This window comes from Epinephelus lanceolatus, chromosome 12, assembly GCF_041903045.1.
Source record: "Epinephelus lanceolatus isolate andai-2023 chromosome 12, ASM4190304v1, whole genome shotgun sequence".
NCBI lineage: Eukaryota > Metazoa > Chordata > Actinopteri > Perciformes > Serranidae > Epinephelus > Epinephelus lanceolatus.
In genome coordinates, this window is record NC_135745.1 from 35,408,142 (window position 1) to 35,421,092 (window position 12,951).

At 42.8% G+C, this 12,951-nt stretch overlaps 1 protein-coding gene across 1 annotated transcript; it reads right to left on the minus strand.

Moving 5' to 3' along the window:
- Nucleotides 1-277: 277 nt before the first annotated feature.
- Nucleotides 278-9,964, minus strand: snorc (secondary ossification center associated regulator of chondrocyte maturation). The gene is made up of 4 exons (XM_033636745.2): nt 9,829-9,964; nt 9,195-9,616; nt 605-766; nt 278-520 (listed from the first exon to the last, which is right to left on the minus strand). The coding sequence occupies exons 2-4, from the start codon at nt 9,520-9,522 to the stop codon at nt 411-413; spliced, it is 600 nt and encodes a 199-aa protein (XP_033492636.2). The 5' UTR covers nt 9,523-9,616; nt 9,829-9,964; the 3' UTR covers nt 278-410.
- Nucleotides 9,965-12,951: the final 2,987 nt, after the last annotated feature.

The following is a 12,951-nucleotide window of genomic DNA, read 5'->3' on the forward strand; positions in this document are numbered from 1 at the left end:
AAAAAGACACAGACTGACAAAAGCAAACACACCTCATGTACAAATAAAGCAAACACATGCAGGATACTTCACATCAGGAAATAAACAGCCCACAAACTTAAAAAAAATCCCTTAAAGCATGCAAGATAAAGAAAAAAAAGTGAATGACATGCTATGATTTCCACTGGAAGAGCCAGCCAGTTTCTAACATTAAACCTTCAGTAACACGTGGACATGTTGAGCAACAATCAGACTGTGTAAATCTGTAAATAGTCAGTCAAGGGACCTGCCACAATTTTCAGCATCTACAGCGAAGCAAAAGACACAACTCATTTTTGCAAGAAAGAGTTGAAAGATTAAGACGAGAGGTGAGGAACATCGACATAAAAACACACACACACTCAAACACATGCACACAAGATGTGTTCACTCTAAGAGGCGGTGAACTTCCTGAGTGTGATGACGATGAGGGCGAGGAGGACAGATGCTCCCAGGAAGACTGCTATAACGATGGCTGTGATGGCCCCTGGCCCCAGCACCCCTGCACACACACATACATACAGAATTTTAATCATTTAAACACATAAGTTTGGCACAGTCATGGTGTATATAGAGTCCGTTTTACCTTCCTCCTCGTCCAGGGCCTGAGAGTGTGTGGTCTCCTCGTAGTCGAAAGTGAAGGATTGCTCCGTCATGTCCTGGAAAGGGTCTTTGGTGGTGACGTCACTGGGTGGCTCTCCAGACATGGTGTCCTGGCTGTCTCTGATTGTTGAGTCTGCGACTGTCTCTGCAGACCAAGAAGAAAACAATTACAATTTGACTCACTGTGTGTTTTCATAAGGGGACAGTTCATCCAGTAATCAAAATATATATTATACATATTTCTCCTCTTACCTGTAGTGCTACTTATCAGTCTAGATTGTTTTGGTGTGAGTTGCCAAGTGTTGGAGATACTGGCCATAGAGATGTCTGCCTTATCTCCCATGTAATGGAACTAAATGGCACTCAGCTTGTGGTGCCTGAAGTGCCCCCAAAAAATACCTCTGAAAAACTCAACAGCAATGTCTCTTTCCAGAAATCATGATCCGGTTACTCAAGATAATCCACAGACTTTTTTGTTTTAAGTTTCACGTAGGAACTATTTTATTTCTTGTGAACAACACCCGCCCACCCCCATCACTGCACAGAAGGAAGTGTGCACCCACTCATGGACGAGAGGCTCATGCTTGTGACAGCGAGAGATTTAAACTTGATGCCGTCCTCCTTGGCTGGGCTGTAACATTAGCTAACTCGGTGCCAGGTGAGCTAGCAGTAGATGCCTGTTTCCTTCTGTGCAGTGATACAGTTGGCGGGTGTAGTTCCATAGAAAGAAAATAGTTCCTTCATAAAACTGTTCACAGAAAGGAATCTTATGGAATATTTAAGGGAACTAGATGGCACTCTGCTTGTGGTGCTAGTCTAAAAAAAATACTTCAGAAAAACTCAACAGCAATGTCACTTTCCAGAAATCATGACCTGATTACTCAAGATAATCCACAGACCTTGTTGTGAGCAGTTTCATGTAGGAACTATTTTTACCAAGCCAAACCCACCAACCAAATCACTGTGCAGAAGGAAGAGTGCATCTACTGCTAGCTTCACCTAGCACCATCAAGCTAGCTAACATTACAACTTAGCTGAGGAGGACACCGTTTATTTTCATATCTCCCACTGGTATGAACACAAGCCTCTCGTTCATGAGTAGATGCACGCTTCCTTCTGTGGGGTCATACAGTTGGTGGGTGTAGTTCGGTACAAAGAAAATAGTTCCTACATGAAACTGCTCACAACAAGGTCTGTGGATTATCTTGAGTATCTGGGTCATGATTTCTAGAAAGAGACATTGCTGCTAAGTTTCTCAAATGTTTTTTTGGTGCTTTGAGCACCACAAGCTGAGTGCCATCTAGTTCCATTATATTGGAGAGAAGTTAGACATCTCCAACACTCACAGCAAAACAATCTAGATCGATAAATAGCACTACAGGTAAGAAGAAAAATATGTATTTTTGATTTTGGGGTGAACTGTCCCTTTAAGGTAATAATTTCACTGATGAGGTGCACAGCTTTGCTGATGGCTCTGTTTGACTTTTCTCTGGACGTGGAGGCCTCAGGACGCAGAGCTGCACACATGGCCCCGTCTGTAATGACCCCAACAGCCTCTCTCTGTCTCACTGGGTTAACGGCTCAGGCCTGGGCATAAGGTTGTCTTTGTAGAGGATGAACATTTCGTCCGTTTGAGCTACAGGTAGCCTCTTGACATGTTTCAAGGGTCCAACCAAGTTTGTCTATTGTCTAAAAAAACTCCTCCAACCAATGTTTGGTTTATTATTTCCGTAGAGCAGGGGATATTTTATGCTTTAGCACAGACAACTTGTCGGGAGAGGCAGTGGTCTGCTGACTGCACATGAAGCTCAGGTTGTGTACGACTCTCTCTGCCAGTCAATCGTCTGTTCTCTTTCCACCACAAATTGTCCTCTGACATTCCTCCAATCTGAGCATGAAGTTAACCTGAGACTTTTCACACCTCTACCACAGCCAGAGAAACAAGCTCTCTTTTTAGGCCACATTTCTGTTTCCTTGCACGACGTGCAGAGCCTCAGATGAAAATAAACCACCAAAATGATGATTGTTGTTGCCGACATCTTGATGGTAACTGAACAGCTGTACAGCTTTTCTTTTGAAATTCAGACATACAGGGGGAAAATTTCGATCATCTCTTCAGAAAAAGACACTTCACACACAAGCCCACCCACTTACTGATTCACTCCTATCCTCAACTCTACACATACCAAGAAAACCATAATCCAAACATATTTACACTCAGTTTATTTAACGCTACATATTTACTTTGTAGCCTCTGACGCCCTCGGTAAACTCCTTCACCCTGCTCTACATCTTTCCTCTGCTGTCTTTCCGCTGTCATTATCAAAGAAGCCTCTAACTACTCTCTCTGATAGAGTGGAAACGTTACACCATTACACAGAAACTAGCACATATGATATAATCTCATGTCTTTAATATCAGCATGTTAGCTGCATTGTCTTCTAAACTCTGATATGCACCTCTGATGTGAGTATTTTGATGCTGCTGTGTTGACTCTGAGTCGTGTGCAGCTTCCTGTCCTGTAGCTGGCTGGAGGTTTGGAGGGCCGGGCCTCCGGCCAGCTCAGCCATCAATGAGGCCTTCAGCCGAGGGCACAAAAGGCAGCTTGTGCGGTCACGCAGGGCGGCGGGCTGCAACCAGTAACAACCGGCCAGGCCCAAACCAGGCACCGGCTGGGCACTAGATGTCAAACAAACTTGTTTATTAAATAGTCCGTGTGTGTAAAAGGCTGTGCCTTCTGGACAGATTGATTTAATAAGAAGGCAAAAAATAATAACATGATGTTTTCCGCTGGTGTTTGTTTCCACGTGGAGTCGGCATGTCATTTCTGTTTAATGGAATTAACACGACTGAAGCCTTGAGAAAAAAAATAAACGATTATTCTCAGCTGACAGCTAGTGACTCAGTCTATGGCAACTTTTATTGTCTGATGTACCCCACAGCCCTGTGAGATGAGCTCAAGTACTCCTTCAACAAAGCCAATAATGCTGTGTGATCCTTTAAACTTTAAGATCTAGTTTGTAAGATTTCATGGCATCTAGCGGTGAGATTGCAGAACTTAAACTTCTCCTGTTTGCCAAGCATGTAGGACGAACTACTTGGCTGACATGAAAAACACGAAAACGCAGATGGTCCTATTTAGAGCCAGTATTTGATTTGTCTGTTCTGGGCTACTGTAGAAACATGGCAGACCCTGTGGGAGAGGACCTGCTCCGTATGTAGATGTAAACAACTTACTCTAAGGTAACGAAAACTCAACAATTCTTAATTTCAGGTGACTATAAACTAATGAATACATAGTTATGAATATTATAAAGGCTACCATTTCCACCTATAGTTGCCCCTAAATCCCTGACACTGGACCTTTAACTGTTTACCAATTACTTCTATCTGTTTACTTACTTGTTTATTAATTTTAGCTAACTGTTTCAACTGTTTTTCTTTTAGCTAACTATCTATATGCTTCCATTATTTTTAGCTAACGATTTCAAACTTCTCCTTTTGTTAGCTAAAATAATGTTTTCATACACTCTCAACTGCAACACATAATGCTCATGTCTTGAAACAGTCTCGGTATAGCTGCTCACTTTTTGTGCATTCACTGAAGACTAGTGTTACATCAAATTTGTTATCCTATGTGGCTGTTTAATTTCTGTCTTAACAAATATGTGGGTATTTATTTAAATCACAATTTTAAGATCCTCTCTCAAAAATGTTCTTATATTTATGTCCCCTTGAATCCTATTTATCAGAAAGGAGTTTCTCTGTTCACATGGGCCAGTATAGATCTGCTGCATCCTCACTCAATTGTGGGGTGCCTCAAGGTTCCATCTTGGGCCCCATTCTCTTCTCCATTTATATGCTGCCCCTGGGTGCTATATTTAGAAAGTACAATATAACATTTCATTGCTTTGCAGATGACTTACAGATCTACCTCCCTCTTCAAACAAACAGCTCTGCCTCCATTCAAGCTCTGCTGAACTGTCTCAATGATGTTCACACATGGATGGCTTCAAATTTCTTGAACCTAAACAAATCCAAAACTGAAATTATTTTATTTGGCCAGTCTGACCTTTTAGATGCCTATGACAGTGCCATTGGCCCATTGGCTTCCTACTGTCACCCTGCTGCAAGGAACCTAGGAGTAATTTTTGACTGTGCCTTTAAATTTAAAAAACAGATTAGTTCAGTAGTCAAATCAAGCTTCTTTCAATTAAGGCTACTTAGTAAGGCAAAGCCCTACCTCCCTCCACTTGATTTTGAGAGGGCAGTTCACGCTTTCATTACCTGTCGTCTGGATTATTGTAATTCTCTTTATGCTGGATTGGACCAGCAGTCACTGAAACGCCTGCAGGCTGTCCAGAATGCAGCAGCCAGACTGCTGACAGGAAAGAAAAGACGTGATCATATCACCCCAATACTGGCCTCCTTGCACTGGCTCCCTGTCCAGTTTAGAGTTCAATTTAAAATCTTATTATTTGTTTTTAAAAGCCTGAATGGCTTAGCTCCATCCTATCTATCTGAGCTTGTTCAGCTTCACACGACAGCCAGAGCACTGAGATCAAGCAACCAGCTGCTGCTGGCCTGTCCCAGAACTAAACTTAAAAACAAGGGTGACAGAGCCTTTTCCGTTGTGGCGCCAAATTTATGGAATACTTTACCATTCCATATAAGGGCAGCCCGAACTTTGGAACACTTTAAATCTCTTTTAAAAACCTACCTCTTTTCGCTTGCTTTCACCTCTAGTTGAGACAGATATGTCTTTTACAGCTTTTATTTGTATTTAACCTGTACTCTAGTGTTGATGTTTTATTGTCTAAACCTATTGTTGATCTTATTGATAATTTTTGTGGTTTTTGCTATTCATTCACTCTTTGGATGAACTGTACAGCACTTTGGTCAACCGAGGTTGTTTTTAAATGTGCTATATAAATAAATTTTGACTTTTTTGACTTGACTAAAATGTCCGACCTTGACTGTACTGACTTGTATCTGCAAAGCCTAGACATATAAAGAGAACTGGATACAGCATTGGAGGCAGGGCCCTGTTCATTTCTATGAAAGTTGTTTAGTGGTGTAAGAAGCCAAAAAAGTTTGACTTCCTGGTTATAAAAACACCAATATCTTCTGCATCATTGGACCCAGAGAGCAAGCGTATGAGGGCTTCGCCAGCTTAGCAGAAAACTTCAATTTAGCCCTTTGCTAATTTGAATGTGGATAAAAAGATTTAATCATGCAGCTCTTCTAGACTTTTCAAATGTTTCAGACCAAATGGATCACATTTAGACAGTGAAATCAATAATTTCTTGGGGGCTGTGATGCTTAAAAATGTATCCACCGATTTGCAGATGCCTCTTTTTCAATGTAAGTCTATAAGAAAGGGCCGTCGGTAGCATAGTGGATAGTGCCAGCACCCCATGTACAGAGGCCCTGCCACTCTGCAGTGGCCGTGGGCTCGGTTCTGGCTTGCGGCCTTTTACTGCGTGTCAGTCCCTACTCTCTCTCTGTCTCCCCATCTCACTTATTGTCCTGTCCATTAAAGGCAAAAGGCCTACAAAAATACTCTTTAAAAAAAAATAAAAGTCTATAAGAAAAAGTCTTTTTGGGCCTGTTATTGAGCATCACATGACAGAGGAACCTGCAGTTACACAGTTTGGCTACTATATAAAATTGGCTCCAAAGCCCATTGCACTTCCTGGGGGTTTGGCGCAAAGTTTGTCACTAAGGTAATGTCTGTGTTTTTCCCTAAAATCTGAGATCCAAATGCACTGTGGGCAAGCTAGATTAGGTACACCAATACAAAAGCCAATCGCTGTTGAATACAGGAAACACATTCTGACAGGGTAACAGACTTTGACGGCAAAGAAACCTGAAACCTCTAGCGCAGAGTGGACTTGTCCAAATGGGGTGAGGGCTTGTGTTAGCATAATTTAAAGTTTTGATAGCAAACATGGCAGAGTGTGCAGTTTTTGGATATAAACCAACCCTGGAGCATCCTTCCTATATCAACCAAAAACCCCATCATAGCAGATACTATTGTATGATCTACAAACACAAACGCTGTGTCAGCCACTGACACCTAAAAGCTAACAAGCTAACAAACAACCTAAATATATGAAAGGTGCTACGTACACTTATTATTCTGATACGTTTGCTAGTCACTGACTTTGGTGCGCAACTCGTTTGAGTCTGGGTCTGGGTCTGACTGAGGCTCAAACAAATCTCTGCGATGTTTCCCCTTATGCTATCACCAACCATCTTGGTGCACACTGCTTTTTCGCGGGTCAACTTAGTGCTTGTCTCGCCTCACCAGACCTATCTCCACAAGCGGAGCGCTGGAGAAAGCAGAAATTGAAAGCGAAACCTTGCGCACGCAGTAGTGGCAGGCAAGGAGGAGGCCAGATCCAGAATTCCTCAGTGGGGGAAAGATCTGCCTCTAACCCATTTTAGAGTTTTTTGTTTGTCTACTTCTTATGTTGGAAAACCATGATAAGCAAAATATTAATCATAGCAGAGTATTTTTACACACTGTAAAATGTGTCTGGAGTGGACTTTGCATTTTTTTTAGTTGAGGTAAGTTTTAATTAGTTTAGCTTTCCATGAATCACCTGGTAACTACACCCTAATGTGCGAATACCTCTGGATGGGAATCACTGCACTAACATGACTCCACCTGTCAATCAAGAACCCTCCTTCAGACTCATAAAAGTCGTGCAGACTGTAAGGAGGGTTGATTTCAGACACTGGAAACACAGCAGGCCATTTGTTGGTACCTCAGGCCTCCTCAGTCAGGATTTCCCACCAGCTGGAGAGATGACAAAACGCGCAGATGTGTGTGTGTGAAAAGCAACCTAGCCGAGCATCGATACCGCAAACAACGCAGCCGAAACATGACATAGATGATGTCGTGGGTCCTTGCTTCACCCTCTTAACTAGGTGGTGGTCACATTTTCCATAGTAAAATATCTGACAGATGACCAGCGTGTTTCGGATTTTATTCTGAACATTGGAATTGGGTTTCAAAACTAGTTCTCTCTGTACAAGGCTCTCACACTTTTATCAGATCAGCACTTTTAAGGAAGATCACGGAGAGTGTGTGAGTAATTATCACGCTTTGTTTCTTGAGCTTGTTATTTGACGCATCTCGGTTTGTTTCCCATACTGAGTCAGTTATCAGGGCAGCATGTCACGATGTTTCAGCCACCGGGTTGGTTTGGTGACGTGGTCAAGATTGGTGGCATTACTTGAAAACATCACAGACTGTATGTGCTAACCACAGACAGATAAGAGGCGGCTGCAAAGTGGAGAAGCAGTGTGAAGCAGAACACAGTCGTCCTTCATAACATTTCCCTCGGCTGTGTTTGCTGAGTGTTGTGAGGCATTGAAAATAAGTTTCCACCTTAAAATTGTGCAAAGCAGGAAGAAGCTGCAAGGTATTTTTTAAAAAAGCGTAGGCACTTCGATGTTAAATAAACCCTGACATTGTGTTGGCACAGAGCCGTTTTTTCTAACAGTAGGTTTTGTGCTCTGTATGTAAAAGTTGACAGCTATGTTTGGTTTGTTTCCCACAGGACAGGGCGGACATCGCTGACTTGCTACATCCCTGTCGTCCCGCTGCCCTCTTGACCTCTGCTGCGACCTCTGGGCCTGAGAGCTGCTCTGCTGTGTTCAGAGCTTGTTTTCAGGTTGTTTTTAGAGACGTGGCAAAGAGGAACAAAGAAATTCAGAAAGTAAAAGTGAAAGAAAGACAAGTGAGTGTGCTGATCTGTATCTAAAATAGCACTCATGGTGAGAACCATTTAAGTGGTTCGCATCCTACATCACTAAAAGAAAACCATCCACAGATGACAACATTGAATCTGTACCTGCGTCTGACTACCACCTCTAAATAAGCTCCACAGCTGCGGACCTTTCACTACCTCAAACCAATACTACTAAAAGGAATCACTTTAACTTTATAGCTGGAGGAGTCAGAGGGCAGCAGGTATTCAGTTTCATTCGAACATCGGGCATCATGAAAGCCACTGAGTCATCCTGTTTGTCAAAGAGCAGCTTTCACAGCTCTCAGACGCTCAACAACTGCATCATTTACATCAGGCTGCAGACTCACACATCCCAGCCTGTGAGTGTGTGTGGAAAAAAGAGGGTAAAAATGACACGTATACACACATCTTTGATTTGATACCTACAGAGGACCAAACATCAGTCCATGAATCACCGACAGCAGATAAACAAACAGCTATAAAAAGGGAATATAATATACCTTTTCTAAAGTGTTGCTCTTGTTTAAGGAAACAGCTCTAGGGTGCAAAAAAAGAGAAGCAATAATTTAAAATGAGCCGGGGTTTTTTTCTATAACAAGAGGCCAGTATCTTAATTTGGAATTTCTTGATACTATTTCTTATAAAGAACGATTTTCCTCACATCACACTTTTCATCTCAAGAGTGACAGCCAGATTATTTCTATAAATTAGACTCAAGTATTACATGTTTTATCTTCTGTTTCTTGCAATATTTCTTAGAGGTTGCATACTCGTCATAAACATATCAATCCCACTCAAACGAAGGTTTACCTGTGTGTACAAAGGCGACCAAGAGGCCCAGGAAGATCAGGAGGAGGAACCTGCAGAAGCTGCTGCTGTGAACCATGGTGGCCGAGAGCGATGAGATGTCAGACAGAGTGAGAGAAAGCGTCTCCAGAACTCCTCGAACTTCAAACGAGTAGCAGACCCTGGGAGAGGAGCAGGAGAAGAGTACAGGGGAGCACAGGAGCGGGAGAGGTAGGCAGCTGAGGGGTGAGGGAAGGGGTGGGACTAGGTGTGCACAGGACTGTCTGGACAGTGTGGACTTTGTGAGCACATCATCGCAGGGCCCACCCACTCCAAACTCCTCTGGCCACATAGCTGGGTGTGAGGGGTAAACACGCGGTAGCCGCTGACCTTGGCCAGGTCACATCATGAAGGTCTCTGGACGTTTCACATCGTTATTCTTGAAGCTGAAAGGAAAGAAATTAATTTTCAGAATCTAAAAATGGAAGTGGTGGAGGAAGGATTCAAACTGGAACATTGAAAGTATCGATATCTCAGTGTAAAAAATAATCACACTTTTAGTCTGACGGGCTGTATGCGATATTCAGAGCAAATCTGTGACTCAGAGATGGTATGATTTAAGGAGGGTGATGAATCCATAGTCAAATAGGGAACCAACCTGAGGTCTAGATGCTGCTGGTGGTAGAGGTGGTGAAGATGAGATGAGAGGAAGATGGATAAGTGCTGATGATCTGGGTGAGTAGAGGAGTGAGCCTTTGTTGAACTCGTCCTGGACTGTGGATACGATAGCTGCCTAAAATGACAGCTGACAGCAGCAGAGCAGAGAACAGATTTAAAGTTTTGCAGTAGCATCCTGATTGGCTGATAGAGATCAAGGCGGAGATTGACTGGATAATTAGAAGGGTGAACACCCATAGTCAGCTGATTCAAGGAAGCAGTGGGAGTGGGAGGGAGCACGAAGAAAGTCTTCTTGATTGAACTTCATTTGTCAGAAGATCGGGATTGTCTGCACACGGCTCTCAACATGGAGGTGGCTGAGCCCACAGCCAGCAGCTAATGGTGCAAACTCCATAAACGGTGTTCACAACGGCAACAGTGCTGACAGAGCTTACATTAGCCCTTTTTACGCAGAGATTGCGCTATAGATCTGCTACGAAGTCCCTTCTTTTTACCTCCTTTACATTTTTACACAGAACCAAATGACGGCAGCATCGTTCCGCTCCAGTTTGTGATTACACACTGCATCACAGCTTAGCGGAATCAAAAGAGGTGTGACAGGCGTGACATATAAACCATCAGCGTCGGCCTCTGGTGTGACATATAACATACACGTCGGCAGCGCTTTTTGAACAACTACAATGGCATTAATGTGGCAATAACAATCATTTACTGTCCCTGTTACATGGCGGCTTATCTGGTCCTCTGCTCTGAGGTAATGAGCTCCTGGACCTCATTCTTTTCCCAATTTGTGGACATTTACAGCTGCTGTTCTTCTTCTTTGAGTAGCTGCTAACTGCTAACAGCTACTTTTTGAATCTCCCACAGTGGGTAACATGCCTAACACATCATCAAATGACCGCCAGTGAGCCTGTCCTGCAGAGTGTCCCGTTTATACAGACATCGTTTCGGCGCTGTTATGATCTCCCTTGATCATACCTTATACACAGTACAACAAGGCGGTATAATGGTGAGATATTCCCGCCTTAAACAGGCAATGTAAAAGGGGCTAGTGTTAACCTGGTGAGACTGGAGGGTGGGGGCTATGCTTCCCTGACAACACCATCCCGCACCACAGGCCAGGACGTAGATTTTAAATGGTAACTGACATTTAGATACCCAGTTGGACACACTCAAGAGTAATACACATGCACTAACATGTATGCAGCTGGACTGTCCACTGTAATCAGGCATAGAGACCCCTGGATTACTTTTCTGCTCTGGGCACCATTACTCCACCATGTCTTCATATATCAAACAGTTGTGTGCTGCTGTATTAATGCTCTGAATGTCACATAGTGACTTTACACAGGAGAACAGAACTGTTAGCAGAACAATGTTATGTTCCAAAAGCCACCTCATGATACAGTGACATGTTATACTGTATTATATTACAGGATTATTGTCACTAATGCATCAATACGTAAACAGAATTCTGAAGAGGTAATCCTGAAATTTGATACTGCACTTGCAAAAAGTTTGGGGACTCTCAGCAGGCAGACAAGAATAAAAATGGTTTAAGTCGAACTTGTGGGTGCAGAGATATCCTGACTTTTAGTCCCCAGTGTGGGTCATGTTCCAACAAGGTCTGGTCCTACATTTCCCATGATATAACTGGCCTTAAAATCATACTGAAAAAAAAAGACAAAGAAATGTTGGCTGATTTCTTGTTTGGACAAGAGTCATGCGTTTTGCTCTGTAGCAAGTGACGACCCGTCGACATAATGCTGCCACAGCAGTTGCTGAGAGCAGTTAACGTTTGTAACATTGAGCAAATTCGGTCAAACAGTCAAAGAGAGACTGTCGGACACTCATAACTTGTAACTCATCCACACTTGTCGCCATCTTTCTGTTGTCGTTTTTCATGGATGTAGGCAGCTACCTGTGTAGGAAGATGACGTCACTATTCTTAATCCTTTACAGGCTGCATGTCACATGTCATTATTAGTAAACTGAGCCTTATGTCAAATCTGTTCAAGTCCTATCTGATGTAGCAGGTTGAGGTGAAGATGGAGTTTTGTGAAGGAAGTATTAACTATAGCAATAAAATAAAAGTGGTACATCTGCACATACAGAAGTATAAAATGATGTATTCAGATGAAGTACAAGCAGTACAGTACAATGCGTGAGTTGATGGTTTGAAGCCTTGACCCACTGAGTAATGGTAGTGAAGGCCTTTTACTTCACTACGGTGACGATTAGTGTGCGTGCTTAGAAATATGCCGTTGCTTTTCATGAGGGCACTGGCGGCTTTCATTTCCTCTTTGTGGATTTGAATACCATGACTAATTCAATGTCACATGCACTACAACTGAGTGGTGACAGGAGCAATTTTACTTCCTGAAAAGTTTTCAGTGTCAGTTTCTAATTTGACCAACCGTCCAATTCCCTGTGGGGAAAAATGGATTGCATCTGCTGTACACAAACTATAAATCTCAAGATGGGAGCAACAGTCATCAGAATATATTTAGCAAATCACTGGGATGATTACTCATTATTTAACATTGTGACAAATTCTTGAGTTTATATTCTACAAGACAATGTATGAGCGAAATAAGCAGTCACCGCCAAGGCTGAGTATTTCTGCCTTGGCGGATGTTCATAAGAACATGGATTAAGGGTTGCGTCACAAACCTAAGAAACCAGTCCCTTCATCTTACGAAACAAAGGGTATCAGAGGAGAAGTAGGGTTGATAGTAGAATAGAGGAACATGGGAGGGACACTCTGCCGTGCGTTATGCTGTGGTTGTTTTGTCATCATGTACTTCAAGGCAATATGGGGCACTGAAGTTGATTAATTCACTGGATATCAGTCTGCAAGTCATATCATCATGAGGCAACTGATGACATCAACCAGTAACAACAGAGCAAACAGCAGAGCATCCCTCCCTCATCCCTCTGGACCATCAACCAAGAAGCAGGTGTCGGTATCTTGCTGACCAAGTTTCACTTTCATTTCAACTTGTCAGAGCCGGCTACCAGGAACAAGGTTTATCAAACATTAGCATCACATAATGAGCTGTATGGTGACGTAGTCAAGGCTAAAGTGATGTCCATCAATGAC